General features: G+C 46.5%; 1 protein-coding gene across 2 annotated transcripts; it reads right to left on the reverse strand.

The window, feature by feature from the left end:
- Nucleotides 1-726: 726 nt before the first annotated feature.
- NDNF (neuron derived neurotrophic factor) lies at nt 727-27,506 on the reverse strand. 2 transcript variants are annotated; one of them, XM_085057806.1, is made up of 7 exons: nt 27,477-27,506; nt 27,113-27,326; nt 26,889-27,033; nt 23,437-23,594; nt 4,729-4,926; nt 3,652-3,776; nt 727-2,784 (listed from the first exon to the last, which is right to left on the reverse strand). In XM_085057806.1, exons 4-7 carry the CDS (start codon nt 23,454-23,456, stop codon nt 1,394-1,396), a joined length of 1,734 nt encoding a protein of 577 aa, XP_084913932.1. In that variant the 5' UTR covers nt 23,457-23,594; nt 26,889-27,033; nt 27,113-27,326; nt 27,477-27,506; the 3' UTR covers nt 727-1,393. The 2 variants fall into 2 exon arrangements, with proteins under 2 accessions (XP_084913932.1, XP_084913933.1); XM_085057807.1 differs by lacking the exons at nt 23,437-23,594; nt 26,889-27,033; nt 27,113-27,326; nt 27,477-27,506 and adding an exon at nt 21,787-22,186.
- Nucleotides 27,507-27,656: the final 150 nt, after the last annotated feature.

Below are 27,656 nucleotides of genomic sequence, written 5' to 3' on the forward strand. Positions count from 1 at the left end.
CTGCTGCCACGCACCAGTCTGTACCCTGAAACGTACTGGGGCCAGCAGAAAGGAAAAGCTCAGGAGCTCAACACTACAGGGTCAAGGAAGACTGGAGCTCACCTCTGCAGGGACAGACAGGTCTCATTTTTCCTGTCAGCAGCCTGAGGAATCTGCTTTCAGCCTTTACATGGATTTTGGTCCCCTTCTCTCCTATCTTCACTGCTTGAAATGGGGCTGGCCTAGCTGCTCCTCTGAAGTGTGTTTTCCATTAAGGGGCTCTCAACAGGCTTTTGAGTCAATGAAGGTGACATAGAAAAACAAAGAAGACAATTTAGAAAATATGAGATCCAGAAATATAATATCTTAAGGAAAGCTACACCATGGAAATAACTGCAAATTAAATGAAAGTACCTGGGTTTTTTGTAGCACTACCATTCTTCTCAATGGGAAAAATACAGTCTTTTCAGCATATTACTACTGTGGTCAAAACCAGCAGCATCCAGAAAGCAAATGTTTCTGATGATAATCTAACAAAAAACAACACATGACCATACAAAAGATCTGCATTGTCTCTCTCAGACTCCAAACCATGATGAAAGTCTCACTCAGACTCCAAACCATGATGAAACAGGAAAACTGAATTTAGTCCAGGTTTCAGCATGCCTCTTCTGTCCCCAAGCCTGTCTGCCCACTTAGAATGTCAAAAACCAACCAACCAAACCAACAAACAAAACCCCAACAATATATAATCTAATATTTTTAATTTTATGTACAGGAATATAACCTTATGGCAACTTTGTACATGAAATACATACAGTATTTAAACATGAAAATCAGCTAGGTAAGAATTTACATTAGCAATGAAACTGCTTCATCTGCAGTCCAGTTAATACTTAGTTTAGATCTGTATTTTATTGGGGGGAGATTTTAATAGTTTACAATCATAGAAACATAAACATTTAAAACAAGACTCTGTAAAATAATTTACAGAAACCCTACCATCTACAGAGAGAAAGGGCATATGTCTGTGAGTTGTGTGTGCGAGTAACAAGGTGGACAAATGATACATCTCAGCCTTTTAAAGTATAAAATAATTTAGAAGCAGTTCATGCAATTTGGAAGCAAAGGTCTGCCAGTTCTTCCAAGGTTTCCTGCTACCTTGGGCATCTACTGAGCATCACATGTGGGTCACTGGACACTTGATAACACTGCTGCCAGGTGCTACCAGACAGCACCAGCCTCAGTCCCTCCAAACAATGAGTTATGTAAACATAAATATACAAGTTGATACCTTTTCTACACAGTACAAATACAGGTCACAACTTCCCAGCTGTGCAAGTAGTCAATCCGTGTACTCAGAAGCAGGATAATGCTCAGTCCAGAGTGCCATGTGTTCCTCTGCCCAGGGCCACTAACAGAACTTCCTTGTTTTCACCAGTTTGCTCTGGTATTTCACTGAGTGCCCGCCGTGCCCTATCACGTAAACATCCAACAGGTAGGACTTGCCGGGCTGCAGGCCTCTGATTGTCTCTGTGGTCACTGCCTTCTGGATGTTCTGGCTGTGGAAGTATTTACAGAGAACCTTTTCCGACTTCTTCCTCGTGTCTGGACCCAAGCACTGGTTCTGCTCTCGTTTCTTTTGCTCTTCATTGTAATTGTCATCGACTTCCCTCTTGTAGATGCAGAATTTGTTCCTCTCCTGCGTGCCCAGCCATGCCACCGTGACCGAGGAACACGTGCGGAGCTTGTCAAAGGCTTTGATCCGCGTATCTTCGGGAAGGGAAGGAAATGACTGTTTGTTAGGCCTCGTTGTAGCCAGGATCTTCAGCATAGAAGCACCTTTTTTGCTTCCCTTCAGCCTAATAAGATATTTAGCTTTTGCTTTCCCCCGGAGCTGGAACTGCCGCACACCGTCCATGCTTTGAGACAAGAGGAGTTTTCCATCTCTCCTAACTTGGATCTGAACAGCATCCAGGCAGGAATGAACAGAAAAGGTGACTTTTTGGTGAGATGAAACAGGGGCAAAACGTAGAAATTTGGCTCCCTTTCTTTTGATGAACACATCTGTAACTTTGCCATCCTTCATATCGACCGTTTTCTGCTTAGTCTCCTCCTTTGTCCTGGCAAAGGTGCCGACGTACGCAGTGCTCATGTTGGTGTTGGTGTTCACTGCAAACATGTCAAAGTAGTACTGCGTGTCTGGCTTCAGGTCAGACACAGTGAAGATGTTCTTGTTCCCAATACAAACTTTATGCAGGTCTACTCTCGGCTTTGGGGATGTTTGCCGCCCAAACTTTGATGATTTTCGGAAACCACGTTCTTTACCAGAGTTGTTGTCTGCAGGGAAGCCAAAATGGGCAAAGTCAAAGGGACTGAAATCCAGACCTGGCTTTGGAGCCATCATAAAGGCGTCATCAGAGCTGAGCTTGGCTTCGACAGCACAGAGGCTTTTGAAGTTGTGCTCTTTATTGATGACTATGCAGTACTGGATGGGCTGTCTCAGTAAGGAGGCCGTGGGGCTTGGTTTCCATGCCAGTGTCACTGTTGTACGTCCCAGAGAGGTGACATCAATTCTGGGATCATAAGGTAGCTCAGGATAAGGCTGGTCCGACTCTGGAGTTGTGGTTGCATACACTTTAAAATGGGTGTCTTTCTCTGTCGACAGCAGATCCAGCTGGTACAATCCAGATGGGGAACTAGAGGACACAAAGTACTCCACATCATTGCCTTTGTAGGAGAAGAGCTCTGTGCCTTCCTCACTGGTAATCTGCTGTTTCTGTTGCTCAAGAGGCTCTGGGTCACCTGGAGTACAAGCAAAGGAAAACATCTGTACAGTCACTCTCTGCGAATGTGAGGAAACAGAACTCTGACACATTTTACTACATAAAATACAAAGGTGAGATGAAAAGGGAAGGCTTTGTCTTCTGAGGAAGATGTAATTAATCGACACTTCTGTCAAATCAGAGAGGAAAATTGGTTTGGCACTCAGGGTAGAACCAAATGCAATAGAAATTCCACCTGCCCAGCATTAATGCAGTCTAATGAATGGTAGCTAATACCTTCCACCAGAGTATCAGTCACACCATTTGGAGCTGCCGTGCAGTTTTCCCCAGGGGAAGCTGACTCACCTGCCTGTTCCTGGATGTGGACCCTTGGCTTTGGCCCTCTGAATTCCGCTAAAATTTTGGTGCTAAACAGAGTGGGGACCAAAGGTGTGTCTGCCATACTGTGTGGTATGTGTGACAGCTCAGCATGTGTGTCAGAGGCTCTGGAAGCTCTTTTCTCTCCTGAGCAGCAGCTATATGGCTCCATGACTGGAGACCCATCTGAGGGGTGAGCTCAGTCCTGCTGCAATGCCAGCCCTTGTCTCTCTAGTTCTTATCTGGTATACACAGCTCACAGTAAAGTCACCATAAAAGTGAGTCACTCTGGGCAAACAGTTTGCTCTGGCAGCATCCAGTGCCCCACGGGGACTGTAACCTCAACTTTTACCTTTTTGTAGCCCCTTTCCTTTTCATGTTGCTGCCTGTTGCCAGTCTCCTGCACTTCAAGACCCAAACAGCAGGAGATCATAAAGACAGGCCTGCTGTGACACTCAGTGTTTGAAGAGCCTTTAATCCAGGAGAAAAGCAGGGAAGGGGACAGGGGAAGTCACTGACAGTCTGTTACCTGAACCTTCTCCACTGGCTTCCTCTGGGAGCTCCTGCACACTCAGCTTCCACTCCAGAGGGGCATCGCACGGTGTCACCGTCACTGCTAAGGGAGTGTTGTCTTCTTCAACCACAAAGAAATACCTAGAGGGAGATTACCAGACCCACATGTCAGTAATTCCTGATGGCAGCCAGCTGGCAGGGATTGACTTGACGTGATCAGGGATGGTCTTGGTGGGGCCACAGAGTCAAAAGTGTTACTAGCAGGCTGAGGGAGTATGGAAAGGCCAGTGGGCGAGAGCTAAGGAGCAGAGTTCACACTTCTGTGTCAAGGCAGAGCAGAGGGTTTCTGGCCTCCTTCCCTCCCTGCCACCAGCTTTACTTTTTACCTCTATACTACGTAGATACAAATAATCACAAAGGTATAAATGAGGAAAACGGGATCTCTCCTGGAACTTAGGAATATGTTCTTCTAAGCATGACATACATTTTACATTATGTCCAGTAAGCACATATAGATACAGACACACTCAGCTGCCCTCCCGCATCCCCCCAAGCACCACACATCACCCATAGCAAAACGTTTCTCACCAACGAAGGCTGGAGGAGGGATGTGATATGATGGCAATACAGCTGTTCCCTGAACTCTATGGAGCCTCAGGTTCTTCCCCAGTCTGACCCCCAGTATTTTTTGAGCCGTAGGGCAGAGATTGGGAAGTGGGGAATTCAGAACAGGCTGCCTTACGCTGCTTCTTTAAAGCACGATATGAGATAATGAAGAGGGACAAGTGTGGTGGGGTAAGCCTGTAGTTTCTAATTTCCTTCCCGCTCCCTTTGCCTCCAGACACGGTTAGTGGCCCCACTTCAGGGAAATTCTGCGGTCTGGGGGAGCTCTGGGCTTATCCCAGAAATCAAATAAATTGGACATACCCTCAGCTGGGGAGGCCAGATTGGGATCTCACATCGTTACTTCACCAAACAAAATACCGGCATTTGTATTTTTCTGGTTGGGGTCCAATTTTTATATCAAGGCACCCAGCAAGCAGAGCTACTGTCTTCAAAGTAGGACTTCCTCACCTGAGCCAAACAGAAATACCTTTTGGGGGTGTCTCGAAAGAGGTAGCTGCTGATTTCGGCTCCGTCAGGGATGACTGAGGAGTCGTGGAAAAACGCCTTGTCCCGGATCTGCATCTGGAAGAGCTCCTCATCCCTGGTGGGCAACTTCTGGGGCTTGGAGCCAAGTGGCAGCAGCAGCAGCAGCAGCAGCGGCAGCGGGCAGCGCAGCAGGAGCATCCTGCAGCAACGACAGGGAGTCCCACCTCAGGAGGGCACCACATGGAGCTGATCTGTGCTGGAACGTGGGCACACCTACAACAACCTCACAGGCATTCTGTGTTGTGCAGGCACCTTCACTGCCACACAAACACCAGGAAAGCTTACTGTAAGGACTGAGCTCACACCGTCACAGCGCTTGGATAAAGGGTGTCACCAAGATTTTCCCCTCTTCAACTGTAACTGAAGCAAGCCCAGGCACTGGTTTCAAACTGGAATTTCTCCCTCTCACTACTAAAGAGCAAAAGCCTTCCACAAAGTTTCTTGAGTTACACTTTGGTGTTTTGTCACAGCAGAAATGGAGCTTGCTGGCTTTGGGAGCTACAGTAAGTACAGAGCAGATGGAGGGTACATCGGCCTCACTTCCCCTAGGAGATTTTGGTTGGGCTTCCAACAATCCTCTGGAAAGTAAATATTTCCAGTGAAACTGTTCTTTACAAAAATAACGAATTAGGAAAACATGTGATACAAACCCACACATATTCAAAGCACATTGGTATTAGCATGCAATTCAGCAGGGCTTAATCCTCAAGCCTGATGGCAATTGCAAAACACAAAAGCAGAGAATCCTTTACAAATTAGGCAAAATAATTCATACTTTCAGCCTTTCATTATTATGTCTATAACTAGGTCAGTAATGACTACCCTAACATATACAGTGGGACAGGCTGGAAATCTCTTTTCAGTACAGTAGATGATCTCATATATAATGGCTCTTGGATGGGTGGGGTGGAAGGGGGGAAACAGCCTACTTCTGGTACCTCAAGTTTAAATTGCTAAATGATAGCTTTTTTATTAATTTGGGGCGGGGTGGGGGGAGATGTTTAGGCCATTACCTAAACTGTGTTAGCACTGGTTTTGGGGAGAAACATGGTAAAAAGCTGAGCTGACAGGAACAGTTTTATCTTGTCCCTTGGCTGAGTGTACAGTCACACACTGCCCCGGGTACTGCACTGTAAGGTAACTACTACTTTATAGCAAACTCTTTCTTTTACCTTTCTGTTTCTTTTACCTAAATCTGTTGCTGAGATTGTTCTTTTTTCCCACCACCCCACTTGACCTTTCTCTAATATTTTATGTAAAAATAGCAAACATAAAGCTCCTTGAGAAGTGGCACAGTGTAGTCTAAGCCATACTAAAACTGCTCTTCCCAAATCCCTCTCCCTGCTGCCTCTAGCTCCCCTTCTGCCTGTCCTGCGCTCAGTACAGCTGAACACAGCCACCCACACGCTGGACAGCAGGGCTCCTGACACCAGCAAGGCCATGGAGGGCTGTTTTCACCCTCATATTGCTTCCTCTCCCTCTGACAACGTTGGTATTTAATTGTTCCTTCCACCAACACACAGGTCCCCCCCTCTCACCCCTCCTCAGCACCTTCCCACCTCCTCTCTGCTCCCCCCAGATCTCAGCCCATTCCCACCCCCCTTTCTACTGTTTTCTCCAACCCCTGCTGTCCAACTCAGTTCCTTCATCTCTCTTGTCCCATTGAAATTTGTGGCAGGAGAGGGAAGAGAAAATACGTAGCAAACTGAAGTATCCATGAGCCAGGAGTGACATGCACTGAACATTCCCTCACAGGATGCAATTTTAGGTCTCAAATTGTGTGCCCCGTTATCATTTGGGATGGTTTAATGACAGGTCACAGCAGTGCTCTTCCCTACAGAAGGGAAATGAGTCCAGGGCCTTACCTAACACATGCAATTGCTACTTACAGGTAAATCCTGATTTAGCTTTCTCAGCCTTTGTCAAAATTTATCACAACCAGGTCCTGACTTAGCTTTTGATGACAGTGGGCATATTTCCTCGAATTCAGACTGAAGTGTTGATACTTATCAGCGAAGTTAAAGACATTTGACCTTTTGGAGCAAAGATCATAAGTCAAAATACTTGCTGGCTTGAGTCACCAAAGCCAACAGAAAGCTCCTCTCACACAAAGCAGGATGAGTTTAGTGTGCTCTAACATGCTGTTTATTGATTTTTCGAGTATTATCATTGGCCAACAGGGAAGAAATTCCTTCCAACTTAATCACAACAGTTACAGCAGATTATTTGGTTAGGTAAGAAACTCTGATGCTTTCTGCAGACAGCGTCCTCCACATGAACCCCCTGAAATTGCAATCTTGTGTATTCCTATAGTCAGTTCCAGTGCAATGTAACCACTACTAAAATAAACCATTTTGATTATACGCTAAGCTTCCCTTCTTAAATAGTTTCACTAGCTAACGCCCTTAAAAAACTCCCATAAACAGTGTTTCTGTCCCCCTTAACAGCCACAGAGCAGTGACAAGGTACAGATTTGTCTCCGATTTCTTTATCTAATTGTGAAAGAATTTTGGCTTAAAAATAATTTCAAAAAGACACATTAAAGTTAGTTCTGTGATCCCTGCCCATCCCATACATGAAATACCTTGCAAAGTTGTCAGCCGTTACTGAAAAAGGAAACTTTTATAAACTCTGTTCTTTTACAAATTCATAGAATTTTGAGTGCTTTAATTTTCCTGCATCTAACCTCAGAGGCTTAAAATGAGCCCAGTTTTCTTGCACAACACTTCCCAGTTTTCATGCATGGGACAGCAGCGAAGAGGCATCCAAAGCTTGCTCACAGTTTTTGGAAGCGGTGCTATCAGTGCTACACCACACTTTCACACCAGTTGATAAACAGATTTTATTTTTTGCAACACACTCATTAAAATTTGGCAGGGTTTCAAGCTAAATCCTCTACAGTTTACTCATGCAAAACATCAAGAGCAAAGCAAAAAGCCCATTTATTCATCTCATGTTTGTTTCTGCACAAGCTCACCAATGACTTTGACAGAGCCCCTCAGAAAATGTACTTGCTAGATGTGAGCCTGTTAATTCATGCTCTGCCACTCAGCCCTCAGAAACTCCCAACAAACCATTTTCTTGTCTTGGATTCATTTTTTAGAAGCCAGGTACAAGCTGAGGCCTAAGCACTGCACTGCTAAGCCACAGGAATTACTTGAAATATGTTGTGTGATATTTTGTTCTCTAGGCTTTACCACTTCCTTAAATGCCTTTTATTCCGTTTTCTACAAGTTTGTCATGTTTTCTTTTCTTTTAAACTCTGAGTCAATATTTTATTGATATATTCCTGCTGAGTGGAGGGATTTGCCTGCTGTTTATCACTGAATTTTAGAGAGTGCCAAAATAAAAAGTCCTAAGTGAAATAATAAGCACTGTTTTCCTTCTCTAGGATTGCAAAAGTGCCCTCTAATGGCCCATCCTTACCTCTCACTTTTCCCCCCAAATCTCTCTCAACTGAGCCTTAAACTCAGAGGGAAAATTCCTGCTGGCTGACCCACCTTGGGAGTAAGACTGAGCATGGAGCACCCAGGGGACCCCAGGCAGGGCTGCTTCCGGCAGACAAGGCCAACCAGTTGTGCCTGCCAGGCACCAGGACACTGAACCTGGGCAGGCTGAGCAATGCCAGGGCAGGTGGCCAGGGTTTCTGTCACTGTTGAGCCACTAGCAGAGAAAAGGACCCAAGTTCTCAGTGTGGCAAGAAAGAGAGAGTTTATTATTTTGATTTCAATATATATAGACTTTTCAGAGGTCGCCCAGATTGGTCAGCCAGAAACCTCCCCCTAGGCCTGATTGGCCAGGCCTGAACTGCCCAAATCTCGAGACACTGTTTTAATATCATCCAAACTTTATCTTTGTTTATAAAACACAGCGGAATGTTCTCACGAGAAAGACCTGTGTTAGCCACAGTTTTCCTTGCATTTGAACCTGGAATGCAGCAATCCTGTCCCCAGGTGAGCAGCTCCCAGGCTGCACAAACACTGTGGTAGCAACAGCCACACCTCGGGGAGGTTTGCTTAATGAATCCGGCTGTATTTACCTTAAAAGATCAACAGATGAAAAAGACGTGCTGTACGTTGGAGAGGGACATGCGTGATTTTAAACACCTCAGAATTCACCACCTTGCCAGAGGCTTGGGGCTTTTTCCTTCTTTCACAAAGTGCAAATAATCAAAAGCAGCGGCCTGGCATTTTATACATTTGAGTTATAAGCATATACATTAAGATAATCATTGTCAGGTCAGGGGTTTTATGATGATTACAATTAATTCCTATCTAATACTTTCCTTCCCCAATCTTTACAAAATCCCATCTACAAAAGTGCTACACAGCCCTTTGTCCTGCCTTTTAAGACCTGCAGGTAGCAAACTTCATCTGCAAATCTCTAGGTAAACTGCAATTAGGAGGAGAAATGGAGAGCATAACAGGATTTGCAGCTGGCTCAGGTTCTGAGGCAGGGACAAATTAGCTTGAGCTGTGGCAGCACCTCATGGGCTTTTCCCACAGGCTGCAAGATCAGCAAGGTGGGCACATCCTCAACCCAGGCCAGAAACAGGTGGCCTTGGAGACAGATAAAATCCCATTTTTGATTTCCCTGCTACTGTATTTTCTGACTAACCTTTTTTTCCAGCAATAAATTGGCTGTGTGGGGTGTACTCCTTAAGGGATCAGAGGCTTGCTGCCTACATACCATCACAGAAATCTGACACAGCAAGCCAAGAATCCATTTTGTTTGGTTTTTTGGGATCCAAGCAGTTGTGTACTCCTGTTTGGAATTCACTGTACATTTATTTTACACAGACACTCACAGGAAGGCTCAATGCCACTGAACACACCTACACTCTGGAAAAAGGGAGCAAAGTATTGGATTCTTCACGTGCCAATGCCAGAACTGTTCACAGTCATCTTCCTTGATGTGTGGAAATCATTTGCTTTACTCCTCAACTATCTGCTGGTCACCCAGACCTGTGAAGGATTTACAATAACAAAACAAAAAAGACCTGGGTTTACCTGGAGCAAATGCATCTGGAATAACCAAACCTTCACATTAACTACAGAGAGTGGGAAGAGCACAACTGTAATTTAGTGAGGATAATTTTAAGGCACTGCCTGACGTAGCGCTTTTGTGTTGCATTTCTTCTCTTTTTATTGTATGGATGGCTAACTTTTTTGCTCTTTACATCCTATTTTTAAACTTTGGTGTGCTGGGAATGGGTTTGGGTTTTTTTTCTGTTTACATTACCCATGCTGCATCTCATAGTAAGTCTGCAGATTTATTGACGTGATTTAAGTCCAGTTTTGGAAATAAAAGGGCACTGTGTGACTTTCTGACTTATTATAGGAATGCTGCAAGTAAAGAGGCCGTGAGCTTTTCCATTATACACTCCATTTCCAGAGATACATGCCACAAATACATGCACCACAGCACACAGAATTGTCACCTGAGAAACAGAGGAGTTTAAAAGCAATTATAAATTTGGATTGTAATGCAATTAGTTATTTTTAATGTGCAAACAAAGAAAATTAATGCCTTTGCAATTTAAGCGTTTACTGGGAGCTGCTCAGTTTGTTTGCTTAGGGGGAGACCAGAGGGGAAAAGTGAAGCCCGGCCATTTAATGCTGACTATTCCCTAAAGGATCTGGAAAACGCTTGGTATGCTTTTCATTTGGGCTTTTTTGTGGTTCCCTTTTTTTTTGTCAAAGCAGCACTTTTGAAAACTTCTTGTCTGGTCCAGCCTGGTGCCTGGGGAAAAACATGGGCCAGGCAGGGCTGTGGGACCTCTCCAGGGGATCAGGACAGGAATGCAGCCCTGACAGGGATGCAGGGGTGTATCACTGACTCCGTGGATTTTAAAGACAAATTTTTCATGTGGTGCTGCAGCCAGCTTGACATGGCAGCTCCTGTTGGCAGGACCAGCTGTAACTGTGAGGGCAGGAGCTCTTAGGGACCTGTAATCCATGGATTAAAGCTCCCTAAGTAGGCACGGACACGATGGACTATAATGGTGCCTTTGAAGCATAGAGGGTCCACTGTGTCAATAATCTGTGGATTAACCAAGCGCCTTTTGCAATTCCAATTCATCCCGCGATTTTCCTTTGCTGGGAGTATTGTTTTAGCCAAGCAAACCTCCATAGCATTACAGGGAAAAAATACAACCACATTAAAATAGGAAGGTATGAAGAAATAAGGGTACATTTCCACCAAATCTTAATGAACAACAGTCGTAGTGAACTACAACTTGGGGGAGAGGTTAACTCCGAAGAGGCATCGTTATAAAATGCAGAGCTGTCTCAAATTAGTCATGTTGAAAAGCAAACATACTCAGGGAGACACGGTATCAAAAAATCAGATTTTACATGGACTATTTTGTTTCTAAACTGAGACTTATTTATTTTTCCACTTTTAGTGGAAACAGATTCAACCCTGATTACATCAAAATCGTCACCCTGGAGCTGGTGGTAGCTGGATGCTTCAAAAGCCAGCTGAGCCAGGAGATGCCATTTGGGACACTGGAGGAAATGCCTCATAGTTTTCCTTTTTTCAATCAGAGACCACATACCAGTGCTTCTCTCTTTCATGGCCACCTCTGCCCACAAGACTGAGTGCCGAGTGTCAAACCCAAACAAACAGTGAGTCCCCGGTGACCCCTGTTACAATGCTCGGTTGTTCTGTCCTGCACTGGTGTCTGCACTGGCTGGCCTGGATCCCTACTGCTGTCCCTGCTCATCCTCCCAAGCCTGTACAAAACCTCCAGGTGGCTGGATGTCACCCCTGGAGAGGGCAGGCGTCACAGGACAGGTGATTGGTACTAGCTCTTCCAGAGGAAAATCTCATGTCACACTCGGTGAGTCTGACCCAACTCAGAGAAAAGGAATTTTTTCCATAGTCTCAGCAGGGGCTGAGCCCCAGTAGGAGAAATAAGGCAGAGAGATCTCAGTTTGCACAACTCCAGGACATTTAAGATAACCAGCCCTGAATGCAGCTCTACCACAAATCTTTCAGCGCAAGTGCTGGAGGTGTTTTATAATGGAAAGTAATTATTATCCCCTTGTTACAAGCAATAAAAGTAGGGCAGAGACTTTTCTTGTTCAAGGAAATCCCAATATAATCCCTTCCTTTAATCATAAAACAATAGCTACTTTCCTCAGCCAAGTCATTCTGCCTTCAGCACTGCTCTCTGGGTATAGGTTGCTCTCTCTCTCTGTAATGAATTTCAGCAAGGGGATTAGCGGGGAGGAACACACAAACAATTGCAAATTACAACCAACACCAGCGTGTTGGTATTTGCTACAGAGTTTCCCACTGTTCCTCTGGAATACTTCAGGATGACATTATGAGCGAGTGCCCTTGCCAAAATCCTCAAGGGATGGGGATGACTGAAATGTCAGGGCATGATACAGAGCAGGAACAGAACCGGGATCTGTACATCCTGCTGTCACATCCTCAAACTGCCAGGGCAGGAAGACTTTTGGAAAAGTGCTAAAACACAAACCCAAAGTCATTAACTTCTGAAGGAGTTAAAGTTGCTTGAGCCATTACTAGGGAGAACCACTGGCCTGCCAGCTGCTTCCAGCAAACAAAGTGCTTGATAAAGGGGAGAACACGGGTGGCTGGCACAGGGCAGGGAGCTGCGGGAGAGGCAGTGACACGCAGGGAGTTGCAGCTCACCAGAGTGACTCGCAGAGGAGCAGGGAAAGCTCTGGCAGCTCCAGCAACAAGTGAAGCATTCACATTTTGTGGAAAGCTGTGCCATGAGCACACTGAAATTGCTTATGCGCTCCTCCCCTTCTGTTTTTTTGCAGGTGATTTAAAAATGGAATATTGTTGACAGCGTGGAAACCCTGTCAAGCGCACAGAGGCCGATTGCCTCAGCTTCCATCAGACATGCAGTTTCCCGTGGCATCAGGAGCACCACCACACGTGTACACAGGATTACAAACCACAGCCAGCCCACAGGCACTGCTATTCCCACTCACTTCCCTGTGGCTAGCACAGGTCTTTCCCATGAGAATTCCTTTTGTGTTTTATAAATAAAGATAAAGTTTGGATGTTATTGAAAACAGTGTCCCAGGATTTGGACAGTGCAGGCCTGGCCAATCAGGCCTAGGGGGAGGTTTCTGACTGATAATCTGGGTGACCTTTGAAAACTCTATATATATGATGAAATCAAAACAATAAAGGTCTTTTCCTTCTTGCCACTGAGAACTGGGTCTTTTCTCTGCTAGCGGCTCAACAGCGACACTTCCCTACTTCTACACACACAGTTTTCCTGCAACAGCTACTCAGGAATTCTCCTTGGCCATGTTACCACACCTCCCTTATTACCACCGAGGGTTTCTCACCTGCCATAGCACAGAGACTAAGAGCAGCAGCTTTCCAGAAAGCTGGAATAGCAGAGCAAGACAGCAGCAGTACCAACCCCTGTTGCTTATCCCCAACCCCAGGGGAAGCCACTGCATCCCTGTGATGCCACCAAGCACTGCCAAGGCCACCAGTGACCCATGTCCCCAAGTGCCACATCTACACATCTTTTAAATTCCTCCAGGGATGGTGACTCCATCATTGCCCTGGGAAGCCTGTTCAAATGCTTGACAACCCTTTCCACAAAGAAGTTTTTTCTAATATCCTGTTTAAACCTCCTCTGGCACAGCTTGAGACCATTTCCTCTGCTCCTATTTGGGAGAAGAGACCAACACGTATTACTTATGACTACAGCAATATGTTATATTGGTAGGTGATCCCTCAAAATTTGCCATTCCTGAATTATCATCAGAATCCAAATCTTTCCAATAAACTCAAAATCCAAACTTGGATTCAGCTTTATTTTCTGCCTTCAGCTTTAAAGGTACGTAAAGGAAATCTTAGGCCCTGCAAGTCCTTAATGAACCCTTAAGATGCTCTCTCATAATGATTTGTTGCATATCACAGTAATTTACAGATGCTTTGTCTCATTTTCCCTAGCTGAGAAAGGGCTGCTGAAAATATGTAAACATTTGTCAAGTGTTTGAAAATGGAAAGTATCAAATGTAGTGCTGAAGCTGTTGATATTTACATATTTCTACCAGCATGCTGAGCATTAGAGCCACAGCTACAGCAGCAAAGACCCTCAGAGATTCAGCATGGATATTGTCTCCCACTGTGATCCTCACCATCCCTAGGAAGCAGCACACACCATTTCTTAGCTCTGGTTCCTCAGGGGCTGCAGTGGCTCAGAGCACAGAATGGCTCATCCTGGATGAACTGCATCCCAGGGGGCATGATCAGCCTCAGCACTGCTCCTGGCGGTCACTCAGAAAATTCCCTATTTTGCTTGCTCAGTTTTATACACTACCTGGTTGAGAAGGAGCAGGAATACTCACACCACCTAAAATTTTGTATTTGCTTCCTCAGCATCCTGCTTTAAAAAAAGACATAGATTCCCACAGATAAATTAGTGAAATTAGCTCAATAAATCAGTCAAAATTGTTAGTGAAGGGCATGAGCTGCTCTAAATTGCTCGACACAGCTACCTGCTCTCCCCTCCATGGTGCGTGACAGTTCTCACTGCCTCCACAGAAAATCCAAAACTTCCCCCAGCTGCTCACCCAGCATCACCCAACCCCTCCAGCACTAAGGAGCCACGTGATGGAGCAAGGATTTGACTCCAAAGGGCAAAATGGTGGGGAGACAGTGAGGCAGAGCCATGGAGGTTGCCTTAGTCAGAGCTCACACACAGACCTGTTCAAAGGTGCTGTAAGACACCATGAGTCCAACCACAGCTCAGCAGCCACCAGCCCATCACACCAAAGCAGGACAGGAGCATGTTTGGAAGCTGCCAGTCTTCCTTCTAGCACTTTTTTTGTTTTCTAAGCTGTGGACTCCTGCATGACTGAGCTGCAAAGTCTTTCCCAAGTGCAAAGGGAGGGTGCTCCAAAGGGACATGCTTCCAGAGTCTCAAACCTGCCAGGGTCAACTGCAGAGCTGTGGTAGGGGTCTGAAAAATCAGATTATTGCAAGGGTTGGTTTCAGCTCCACTTTACTGCTGGGCCAGTGTTTATTTGTCCAGGGTGGCAGGCAAAAGGTTAGCCCTTTATCTGGCTGCTGCCAACAAAAGCAGAGGGAACACATGCGGGCAGGGGAGGTCAGGCTGTCATGGGTGAGCGAACATCCAAACAGCCCCAAAATCTCCAGGCCTTCTTATGGCAACCATGCATCCTGGCCTGACAGAAGGGAAAAGAAGGGAGAAGAAGGAGGAGTTTCTGCATTGAGAGATGAATGAAATGCACACCAAGGGCATTTCTTTTCCCAAAGGGGGAAGACATGGTGAGAGCTGTGGTGTGGGATCTGGCACTGCCTTCTAGGGGTGTCCCTTCACCAGCAAATAGAAATGGCTACAACATTCTTGGATCAAAGTTACTGCTGAAGGACAAAGCATGATTTCAGCATCACTGTTGACACTGCATTGTCAAACCCAGAACGCTGTAAATTCATAAAACTATCTGGTCTTTAGTGCTTTGTCCCCTCAAAGCATTTCAGCAGAGGCTTGGGCTGGAGCCGGGTGGGGAGCTCTGCCCACAGGGACAATGTCCCCAGGTCCCACTTTGCTCCACATTTCCCTGAGGGCCATGAGCTGGGGTCTGCCCAGTCCCTGGGTGAACACACCCACCACGAGCCCACAGTGCCCAGTGGGAATGGTCATGAACTCTCTGAGCAACAGGCTGAGCCAGAGCATTATTTGGGCTACTGGAAATACACTTTGCTGAGGTGTATGAGTTTTGCATTTTCTAGTTTAAGCCTTAATTGCCTGGATTTTCTCATAAGCACCTTGCAACTGCTTTTTCTTAGATGAGATGAGAGGAATTAGAATGTGCTAATGTAAATTAACATAGCGCATTTCTGTGCCTGAGCCTGCCACCCTGTTATCACACACTTGCAAGAGAAGTCTTAGATTCTTGCTTTAAAATACCTGCTTAATTCAAACATTAAATTAGACTTGTTCACATGATGTGAGAGAGTCTTAAAACCTACTTATTTTCCCTCGTGTTATTTTTTCCCAACTATTGTACTATAACAGGATTTAAAAGTTTTAATTGACTGATATTAAATCTTCCCTGAAAAATTGTAACTTTAATACCCCCTGGGACTGTTAGACTTTTATTCATTTTATTTTACTCAGTACTGAAAATTCAGTTTGAGAGAGCCCCTGGGGTATTCCCCAAGTAAGGATAAGATCATATTAGTCCTACAAATCACACTCAAGTAAGTAATTCTTACCCAGGAGAGAAAACCCACAGGGAATTAAACACAGATTTAGTAGCCAAAGGAAAGGAAGGAATGGGGACTAGAAACTGTTAATGCTGCTCACTGATGTTCTCCTTCACATCCAGAGACCAGCTGGCAGCTCCAAGACACTTGGCTTTCCCACACCACCATCATCCCGATCTGTAAACTGCTTCATTTGCATCAGGTCTCTGGATTTCAGAACGCTGAGACACATTTAGAGTGTTTGACTATAAACAAATCAGCAGTAAATCTGCTGCACCTAAACAAAGCAGAGACAGAGAGAAAGAGAGAGAGGGAGCGCTCGCTTCTTCACGATATTCTGCCTGCTTTGTAAAAAATATTCTGCCTTCCCTGTTTAATCATCCCTGCAAATGTGTGTGAAGAACCTGTGATCCCACCGTGCTCCTGCCTGCCTCGGCTGGTCTGGCACTGCTCTATTTTGGTACTGAGCAAGTTAAAGGTGAGAAAGAGGAGAAGCATCATTTTTCTCACCCCCTAATAAAGTTTCAACAAAGTTGTGTTTTCTTAAATAACACAGAAAAAAAAAAAAAAAAAAGAAAGACTCAATTAGGCAAACAATGCTTTTCCCCTGTAAATCACAGGGGAAGTGTTGGCCTCGGTGCTGTGTCACCTTGGGAGCGTGTGAGGGTCACACTGGAGGGGCACTCATATCCGGACCTGTGGAGCAGGGAATGGGGTAGGAGAGAGAAATTATTGCCTTTTGCTTTTCAGTTTTCCAGGTGCTCACAGCAAGTACCCACTGCTTCCTATCTCAGCTGTCATGCAGCAACAAACATCTCTCTAACCCCTGAGTTTAATTACCCCAAAGCCAGAGCAATCCCAGTTCAGGCCAAACCTGAACAACCCTGAGAAATCTGAGAGAAATGCTGTGAAAATACCTGCCTGGGTGGAAGGCCAGAGCCCACTGAGAGATGCTCTGTGCAGGATCTACTGCACCTCTCCAGTAACTCAGGTATGCTTGTGCTTAGTGAAGCAGTCGTGGAGTGGGGCTGGGTTCTCAGGCCACTCATATTGCTGATTGCTCAAACGGCATTTAAAATCTATCCTGTAAAATGCTCCTGTCAGGTTTTTGGTGAATTTAGAGTATCAGCTCCCTCACACGTGAGTGACACACTGCCTGTTGCTGACATGTCCCACATGACTGACGTGCTCCCTGCAGAGCAATCAAAGCCTTCGACAGAGTCATAAGATTTTCCTGTTACAGTCCTGTGTTAACATTTATCCTTCTCCCATTCAGTGGGTGTCCTTGCATACAGCAAATCAGAAAATTAATTCTGAAAGAACAAACTTCTTTCTAATATTTACCCTCCTTCTGTCCCTCTGAACGTACTTCCAGCTTTAAGCACATTCTCCTGGAGTTATGATTTATTATCCTGACCTATTTAGTGATCTAAGGGCAAATACTTCCTCTCCTAATGACATCTTGTTAAAGTTTTCAAACATAACATCTCCTCAGCCCTCAAAGCTCCTTCCATCCATCCACAAGCTTGAGCTGTTTTCTCAGGCAGAAACTATCCCTGTTTGATCTAATGAGGATTTTTGCCACAGAAGTACATCTCAGTCACGATGTGAAACAGAACAGTTTCTGCACTCTGCCTTTCCCCCAAAGCAATGCTCACTCACTCACTGCTCCCCTCATGTGACAGCAGAGCTCAAGCAGTACTTTAGTCCCTTCTCACTGGTCTTACCTGGGATATTTTCCTTCCTTGGACATAATTCTGATTTCTTCTGGTTTATTCCTGCCCATACAGACAGTGACACCAAAATACAGAGCCCACCAGCATTCATTATCACCCCAGGTTCTCCCACGATCAAGGCAAACCTCAGTCTCATGGCCTGTCTATGCACTCACACATGGAACTTACATTCCAAACACATATTCCCTGATATCTAACTAGCTATCCTCCCTGATGCTGAGCATTCCCACCAGTACATGTACCGTTTTGTAAGGGCTTGCAAACTTGTTTTCTTATATGAAAGAGGAGGCCCTTCTCTCCTTCAGTCAGGTCTATTCTTCTCCTCTGCATTTTATAATCAAACAGAAAAAAAAAAGCAAAATCTTCCCCTTTACTTTAAGTCTCACGAATGGCTGAACTGGTAGCCCAGAGCAGCTCTATCACCCTCCAGGTTACCAACCTCAGCCCCTTTGAATGCTCTGAAGGAGAAATGTGCAGTTTTCATGAGTCTGCCCCTAATGCAGAAAACGTGTGTGTTCGGCAGGGGCGAATGGAAACTCGCCAGCCCTCCCAGGTGTGGCCATCTCTACAAATTAGCAAAGCTGCCTCCCGCGAAAGTAAGCCAGGCACCAAGATAAATACCCACTTAGCACAGCAAAATAAAACCAGCCCCAGAAAGATGTGAGACCCTTAAAGGGGACTGAAACAGCCCCTCACAAATAGTGAAGTAATGGGCTTACAGTTTTATTATTCGTATAAAGTTTAGTGACTTCAAAATGAACGCAAAGCCAAGCAAGACTTGTTATCCCACTAAAATCTGTGTTGTAACTGAAGCCAGTGCCCAGATGTTCTGTGCTAAAATCCTCTGCCTCACTGCATAAAAGCACCACATACCCTGACATACAGTCCTGGCTTGCCTTTATCCAAACCTACTTAGATTCTGGATTGTTTTTCTAGCAATCCTTTTAACTGCCATGGGAAGCATAAAAGGTGGTATCCTGCAAAACCATTTGGTACCAGCTTGAAATGTAAGCATTTGCAGAAATAAATCAGGATTTCTTCTTAATAAACTGTTTGTTGCCAGCCTCTCGGGACATAAATTGTAGAAGAAAAAGCAGGGTCTGAGTTTAATAAACATCTCATCTTTTTATATATGTTAAGGCAGAAGACCCTGGCACGCTCCAGAGTGAAACATTCGGCAAACAGGCTCCATCCAGCCCCACTGAAGGTGTGGGACGGAGCAGAAGTCCACTGCACGGATGGAGCTTTCAGGAAAGGGTTTATCCCTTCGTTTTCAGGGGACTTCTATGGTAGGAAAACCTTCTAAGGAGGACAAAGGGGACTTGAAGATGCTATTTCTGCCCCTAATGGCAGTTCCGGTGTGTGAGCTGGGTGCTTTGAGGCAGCGTGGGCTCTTGGAGCACGGCATTGAAGGATGCTCAGGACTCCACTGACCAGGTCATGGTGCACAGGGAGCCAGGGCACCAACCCTGCCCATAGCACCATCTCAGCTCATAGAAAGAGGAGAGGGGTGCTGGAAAAGCCCCAGCAGATGGGCTGGAGCTGCGTGCCGGGAGCACGGAGCATCAGATGAGCACCAGCTCTGTGGCAGAGGCATTGGAGCTGAGTGGGGAAGGCAGTGCAGGCGTGATGTGATTTTGAACAGCTTGCCTGACAGTTTGCACCAAATTGTATTTATAAACATTTGGGAAACCTCAGAGCTTTTCCTCCACGTTTCCGAAAAACTGAGCCACAACAACACAGGCGTGCGGGGATCCTACGCAGCTCTGCCTCGCATCAGTGACAAACTTCTCACAACTAGATAAAGGGGCCCATAGAAATCTCGGTGGGATCAGCATCCCACATGGTGTTCAAATTCCTTCTCATCCAACCACCAAACCCCAACCTTCCCCAGAGCAGCTGGGGCAGGAGGAACTGGCCAGCTGATGATGCTAGTGGCACGTCATGCGTGTGCCACCGCCTGCCAGGTGTGGCTGGTGCCAGGGAGCTGGCAGAGTGGGATATGCATGTTGTGTCACCTTGCTGGCAGGGCTGCAACAACATGCTGCAGTGCCCACCCTTCACAGCACAGAAATCAATGGGATTTCTGTCCAGGGCTGCACAGAGACAAGGAGAGCACGATGCATCCGTAGTCCTCATCACAGAAATGTGACAAGGAGTTTTTCACACATATTATTGAGCTCTTTCAAAATTAAGAGGGGCTGTTTATCTGCTGACACAGAAAGCCCACAAGGAACAGGTATTGCTTTTCTCACAACACGATGGAAAACAGCCACAGGACCCTGGATACATCCATACAGTAACCATGTGTGACGCGCTACTACACATCTCACCACATTCTTAATGGTTAAACTAGAACATAAAAATCTCTCAGTGTTTTAAAAAGTCCTCTCCTGCTTCAAGTATCAGCAAGTTTTAAATTCTAGATATTGCTCCAAGTACTTCACAGAGAGCTGTAGTGGCACTAGAAAGCTGACCTGGGCAGCTCTCCTCCTGTAGGTACACCTTCCCCTACAAGGTAGGAGAGTGCAGCCAGGAGGATGAGACATTCCCTGACAAGGAGCAATCTGAAATGCCATTCCTAAAATAGTTCAAATTCAGCAATTTTCAAAGTAGGCTGAGCAGAAACTCGAAGTTTTTCCCCCTGCTCCCTTGCAGCACAGCAAAGAGTGCTGCTGATGTCTAACACCCAAGCACTGTTTTTATGGAAACCAGGTTATGGCCAAGCCAGCAGTGCCTTGCCAGGGTCACCAATGCCATAAATCACTCACCGCCAACCTCCCAGAGAGGAATTCACCCTCACATCGCTCTCACCTCTTCCACTTTTACGGACACATCTCCACTGTCTCGACCAAGCGTGAAATGGGTGCATCGAGGCTGGAAGCCCATCCTCAGACAGTGCTGGATGGCACTGCACTGGCAGTAGGATGCTCCAGTGGAGACACAGTGCCATGCCTGTGTCACTGAACATCTGCTATCTGCTCACAAACAGCCTGTTGGGACAGGGAGATCCGCAAATTTACGGCTGGGACCTTGCCTGCCTTCTGAGCTCGCCTGCTGCAGCACAGTCAAGCCACAAGAACAGTGATACTGTTTAATTGTTTTAACTGACACTGTAACTAGATGCTAACCAGATCCGTTGGTGTGGAGGGAAAATTCAACGAGCCTCGCGACTCGTTCTCTGAAGCCAGCGCTGCCTAGGGCTAGGCTAGGCTGCCTAGCCCACGTCGGTGTTCACCGGGATGATTTCCAGAGCAGCCCTGCGCAGCATGGCACAGACAGGATCACGCTCATCCCTGACACCGAGCTACCCCGTATGGGGAACCAGGGCATTCTACCGCTCAAGTGTTAAATACATCCAGAACAAACACGTTCACAGAAACACAGCTTTTCAAAAATCTGCGCTAGCCTTTAACTGTGAAGGTTTAAATACATAAAAGTTCTATCTGCAAGTGATTAAACGACGCTTTGTAGCCATTGTCTCTGCGCTGTCGAAATAAAAACAGAACCCAGGCTGCACGTAACAAATCTCAGCACTTGCATCTCACCGTAGTTTTCTGTCTGCTTTTCTTGCTAGCCACTTTTTTTTTTTTTCTCCCGAGAACAACGTATGATGCTGGCGAAGCAGGAGCCGCTGCCTGCCTGGCACACACCCGCTCCGCGGCAGCGCCGGAGGACGAGCCGGACTTCCCGGCAGCCGCACAGGCTGTGGGGCACCGGCCGCCGCGGGCTGCAAGAGGGCAAAAACAGGGAGGAAAAAACAAACCTCAAAGGCGAGGGAGACATCCGAGAAGGCGCCGAGGTTTCTCCCGGCAGCATCCCGCAAAAGCCGCGGCGGAGCGGTGCCGGGGCGCGGGCTCAGCGCTGCAGTCTCGGCTGCGGGGACAGCGCCGGGGTGGCCGCGGCCCCAGCCCCGCTCTGGCCGAGGGGTCCCGCAGCCCGAGGGGGCACCGCGCCCCCCGCCCGCCCCGGGGCAATCGGAGGGGGCTGCGCGGGCCGCCCCGCTCCCCGTGCCTTACCTTGCGGCGTCCGGTTCCGTCCCGTCCTGCCCTCCCGCGGGGGGGAGGCTTGGGTTGCTTTTTAGGGGAGCGGGTGTTGACCTAGCCCCCCGCTCCGGCGGGGACGGGCTGCAGTGGGGACTGTGTCACGCACGTCCCTTCGCGCTTTATAGCCCCTTCCCCTCCCCACCCCTCCCCGCGGGAAAGGAAAAAGAAAAAAGAAGAAAAACAGTAAAAAGCAGGGGAAAGAAGCCGGGAGCTCCCCGGGCACCCGCCACCACCGCCCGGGGCGAGGGCACGGCTCCGGCTTCGCCTCCCGGGAGGAGCCGCGGGGCGGCCGAGCGCCGGCAAAAGTTTAGCGGAGGAGGCGCGGAGCGGCGGCGCCCGGCGCGTCTCGCTGCTGCCGCCGGGGCGGGCGGGCAGGGGGTGCCCCGCGGGCGCGGCCGCCCCGCCCCGCCACCGCTCCGCCACCGCAGGGGCGGGCCCGGGGGGAGCCCCCGGCACCGTGGGGAGCCCGGCCCGGCCCGCCGCCCGCCGCCGCACCCGGCAGAGCCGCGCAAGGGCAGCGCCGCGCCGCCCGGCTTTGTGCCGCGCTCGGCTGCGCTACCGTAGCCTATTCAACATCCATCTTAGAGAGCTGTATCCTGCCCAAAAGCCGGGACGGGGAATGCGGGAGTCCGGGGGACGCGGCGCTCCCACTCCGCTTTTTCACGCAGCCGCTGCTTGAAGCGGTCGGGGCTGCGGAAATGCTGCGGAACATCCCAGCAGCGATGGAGGCAGGAGAGAGGGCTGGAGAGACCGTCAAGGATGCGTGAGAAATGGGATTTATTAAACCCTCCTGCAATTCAGCAAACGGGTCTCGAAGCTGCATATTCAACCTCTCACCTTCTCTCTCGTTACATTATGGTCAGAGCCAGCTTTCAGGTTTGGGGACCGAGGGACAATTTTCTTACTATTACCTGAGAGCTGCAACGAAAAGACAAAAACTATCCTTTGCCATTTAAAAACAAACCCATCTCTTTTTGTCTCGTTTCTGGGGCATCAGTCATAGAAACGTCAATTGCTACATAAGCATTAAACAAGTGATCACTGATAGCAGCTGATGGGTAATTTCCAGAAGGTAATAATTCTTGCCCTGCTATTTCAACAGATTTGGGGAACAAAAATTAAATAAAACCACTTTTTTTTTTCCCTTGCAAGACAGTTGAGCAAATCTGACAGCAAAGCGTCAGTGGAGGGATGCAAATTGTCATATTCTGTAGGTTGACGTGTAGGGTGACAAACAGCTCCACTCTGTGAAGACACAACCCCCAAAAGAGCTCATGTCTTCAGGGACACATACCTGTCCAGACCTCTGCTAATCGCCGTTAGTTACTGCCACTCCCACTCACACTCTGTCAACTCACAGAGCAGCAGGGTCCAGCCAGCCAGCATTCTGCCCAAGAGTCTGCTCAAAAATATAAGTTCACCGAAAGAAACCCAGGATTAAGAAAAAGAGCCCTGTGGGAGCCCCAATCGAGTTTTCCTTCTGTTTCCATGTCTCTATTTTTACATATTTAACAACTCTATTTATCATTTCCAAATAGGTTTCAAGGGTAGGAGTTTAAGGAAGGGAGGAACGACACAAATTTAGGATTAATTTATGCATGTTTAAGAAGGACCAAAAAATACCTGGTATTTGCACGCAGCATCCTGACTTCTCCCTTCCTAGAGGATCGTTTGCTTCCAACTGCAACACCTCAATAAAAAAAATCTCAGCAAACTACACGTGCTCCTCTTCTGGTGCAGAAGACACAGAAATTCAATCATCCAAAAACGGGAGAATCTGACTAAATAAAAAAGACAAAATTAGTAAAGAAAACCCGGTACATTCTGACGAGCTTCTCCTGAAGCCTTTGGAGCATGCAGGAGCCAGCAGGGAGGGATGTGCTCAGGTGAAGGCAGGAGCTACCTCCAGATACAATTCATGGCACAACAGTGTTTTGTAGAGCCTGCAAAAATGGCTGGCTCTGGTTTGAGGTCATTAGAGGTAAAATATTGCTACTCAGCCAAAGAGATCCCGAGACCATGCACCTCACACACAGGCAAACCGATTATTTTTAACCCAAGGACAGTTTTAGTGCTATTGTTCGTAGGGGGCATCACTGTCTGTGATTCCAGGGGAAGCAATGTGACATCCCTGGGATACTATTTGCAGAGGTGTGTGAATACCAGCTCCTCTGCACAGATAACTCATTTGGATGCCTGCAGTTCCACCTCTATCGCCACTGTAAATCTCTGTCATGATTTAAAGTGCAGCACAGAGCAACTCCAAGCCAGAGGCACAGTTAAAGCACTTCCACAACAAGATTCACCTCTCCCAAAATTTATAAGGTACAAAAACATAAAATGCAGATACAGGAAGCAGATTTGGGATTTAGATGCTGAAAACTACAGGAACGTCTGGAAGGGACAGGGGCAGTCTCCTAAATGGAAACCAAACAATGAAAGCCAGAATGCTCCCATGTAGGTGATTCCTTTGAAATCCATTAAATAGTAGCTGGGAAAGTCCTAGGTCCTACCCAGCTCCTAGAAAGCTAGCATTCTAATACTCCCCTCTGGAAGCAGAGCTGATTCACAGTCATTTACAGGAACAGGTCCCAGGCATGGCCACGTACAACATCCAGGGCAAGGAGTCCGCAACTGTAAAATGTTGTTTCTTATGTCTTTGGGGCAAAACTGAGAAACTAAAGGGGCAGAGGACCAGCAAACTTTGAAATTATTTGTCTCTGGGCACTCACCTTCTCCTCCCACCCTCTCAAAGGCTTCCAGGGAACTGACTAACTGAATTATTCATGCACATGCAGTCTCAACCTCTGTCTGTAGCTGTGGATCACTTCCTTGGGAACTGAAACTGCTTTGATTCCAGTGAGCAAATAAATGTCCAAAATTTGGACCATCTCTAACTGGTTCCCAAAGAGGGCTGCAAACTGTCTGGGTAAAAACTGCACTCCTCAAAGCTTCCCCACGCTGGGAGACCCCATTACAGCAGATGGATAGGTGCTACCAGGAAACAAGATGTGTGTTATATATGATGGAAAAAAAGTACAGGACAAGTTTAATAAGCTATCCAGTGAAAAAAATCTGATTAATAAAGCTTTCTGAAACAAAAATGGAAATGGGCAATTGGATATTCTAGGAGGGGAGAGAGAAGGATAATTCATCATATAAATAATTCATTGCAAATTTTAGCAGCCAGCGCTGCTGTGCATTTGGTATGGAAGGCAGATGACACTGTGAGTGCTTGCATGTGTGCTTTATTTTGTGTAAATCTAATTTTTTTTCCCAATTATATGGTCCTCATTGTGGTGCAGATCTGAAGATCTGTTATCAGTAGTCCATTGATTAGAATTTCTTACCCGGGAAAAGGTATTGCTATTTATTAACATCAGAAACTGAGGTGCTAAACCAGCCTTACCAATCGATTCTGCCTGATAACCCAGGCTGTGATGGGTTTTAGTTATGCAGCATCACACAGTGCTCACTCTCCCAGAAGAGGGATGGGCAGGACAGCAGGGGCCTCCAGAGGCATCTTGGAAGCATCTGGCTTGGGAACTGCCACTGTCTTCCCCAGAGAAACCACATGAGTGCCCGGGTGGAGCCTGAGCGGTGACAGCGTGCAGGTAAGGGATAAAACCAAATGCTGTGAGCACAGAGATCATGCTCCTGCTTCCAGCCAGAATACTGATGTTGCCTACAGGTTACATCTGAGGAAGAGGGGTTTTTTTCCTGCCCTTTATGGAGCAGGTTGAAGCAGTGACCCATGTGCCCGGCCTTGTGGGGCCGGGCAGAGCACAGACCTGAGCCAATACCTTTCCCCTGTGTGCTGCTGCTCCATGGGCAGGCAGGCTGGGAGCACCATGCCCAGCACTCAGGGCTGCCTCCCTGCTAGTCCCAATCATGGTTTCTTTTCCTAATAAGAGACATTTTCCTTCCCCTCTCCTGAGGGAAATCAAAAGCACGTGCAGCGCTTGGCGCGCTGCTTGCAACTGAACTCAGCATTTCTTCCACGTCCCATGAAAGTGCTGTTGGGAGCAGGATAAAATGAGGCACCTCAGCAGCACAGTGCTGTTGGGAGCAGGATAAAATGAGGCACCTCAGCAGCACAGCACTGTTAATACAACTCCACAACACCTCCGGGCTTCACCCAGATGCAGTGTAAACTGATGCATTGCCACTGACCCCAAGAAATTACACATATGGGCTGCCCTCAACTCATTACTTGCCTATTTTATCCAATTATGTTTTATTTATTAAGCTAATCTTTAAAGTCTCCTGGTGTTGACTGTTTTACACCTTCAGCGCAATTTTTTAAATCCTACTGTTTTACGAACTGATTAACAAGACTTACAGCTCCAACAGCACAAAAATGCAGTACAAATCTAAAATATGGTCCAATTGAATCAAGCATCCAGCACTGGCATTTTCCATATCACCATTGGAAAACACCTGCTGTTAGACACTACTGCAGCACTTCTTTTATTTTGCCAAATTAAATATAATATTATAAAAACAGTTTAAAGTTGAACAATTCCACTCTAAAATCCCAAATATGAATGTGAAAAATAATGACAAGCAGAGCTTTCATGCTCCAAGCATTATTTCTTAATCATAACTTCATTCTACTGAGAAAGAAAAATGATGCTACTTTGCATAATTTAACTAATCTAATCTACTTTCCAGATAAAATTGTTAACAAACCATTGATTTAATCTCAAGTGCCCAACAGACCCCTTCAACTCTGATGCAAAATATCTATTCTTTTAATTAAAATAAATTTATTTAATGAAGATGAATGCCATGGTAATTAGACTTATTATGAACTATAGGCCACTTTGATGTAGAACATGCACCCTTTAATTCTTGTGTGAAGGTGTTTCCACAGACACAGCCCAGACCCGAATTCTTGTTATATTCCTGTCTTCAAAGAATAATTGCTTCAGACATGTCACTGCAAAGTGTTGATTTAAGCCATTCTTACACACTCACACAATAGAGCAACAAGAATCAGCTGTTCAAGAATGGCACTTGAAACCAAACTCTAATTTTATTTTTTTTTCATTTAATGCTTCACATGCCCTTACCTTCAGCTCTACACACAGTCTCTGCACAGGTGGTGGACAAATAGGACATTCTGCTCCTCATAAATCTTCAGTGCAAGAGTAGTAATTGCAATTTTTAGGGCCAATTTGAGTACTCCATAAGTGGCTGCCTGTGAAACACAAAAGACTGCAACCCAGAAAACTGGAATGGGTTTGAAGAACTGATTTTGAGTTTATGTGATGGCAGCTGATCGAGAAGGATTTACCTTCACACAGGACAGACAAGGGGAATCTGTAATGTCCTAATTCCTTCCAGGTCACTGAGAAATCCATGGCATCCACCTCCTCTACTTGTCCTTCCTCCCACAAAGTGAAGACCAGCCTTTGACATCCTCAGGTCCCATTTCAAGACCAAGACTTCTGCCCTTCTGGTTAAACAATGGCACCCAGGATTCCCAGGAAATCAGAATATGCAATTTACTGAATAGACAGAATAGACCAAGAAAGAAAGAGCAGAACGGAAATTAGCACTCATTGACCAGTGACACCATTGCTGGGAGAATCTGAACTACAGCCCAGCTAAGATTTGATTCTCTGTCATTACTGACAGGGAACTATGAGGGAACAAACCTTTCTCCGCTGGGGAGCCCCAGGTTTCAACTTCATCCATTTCTGCACTACAGGCTGCAACAACACAAAGAGAGGTTACATTAAGCATGGTGCCACATCTGGCTACTGAAGAACTACAACCAGCACTCAAAGTACACATCCAGCTCTGTTAAAGCACATATACTCCTTTTTTCCTACCCC

Source organism: Lichenostomus cassidix, chromosome 4 (genome assembly GCF_008360975.1).
Source record: "Lichenostomus cassidix isolate B80296 chromosome 4, HeHo_3.0, whole genome shotgun sequence".
NCBI lineage: Eukaryota > Metazoa > Chordata > Aves > Passeriformes > Meliphagidae > Lichenostomus > Lichenostomus cassidix.

Excerpts from the sequence above, each read along its gene's own strand:
- NDNF (XM_085057806.1), bottom strand. The coding sequence starts at position 23,456 with ATGCTGCGTGCAAATACCAG. Across the intron at positions 4,927-23,436 it reads ATGCTGCGTGCAAATACCAG|GATGCTCCTGCTGCGCTGCC; the intron begins GTATTTTTTGGT and ends TCGTTGCTGCAG. Across the intron at positions 3,777-4,728 it reads TTTCGAGACACCCCCAAAAG|GTATTTCTTTGTGGTTGAAG; the intron begins GTATTTCTGTTT and ends ATCTCCCTCTAG.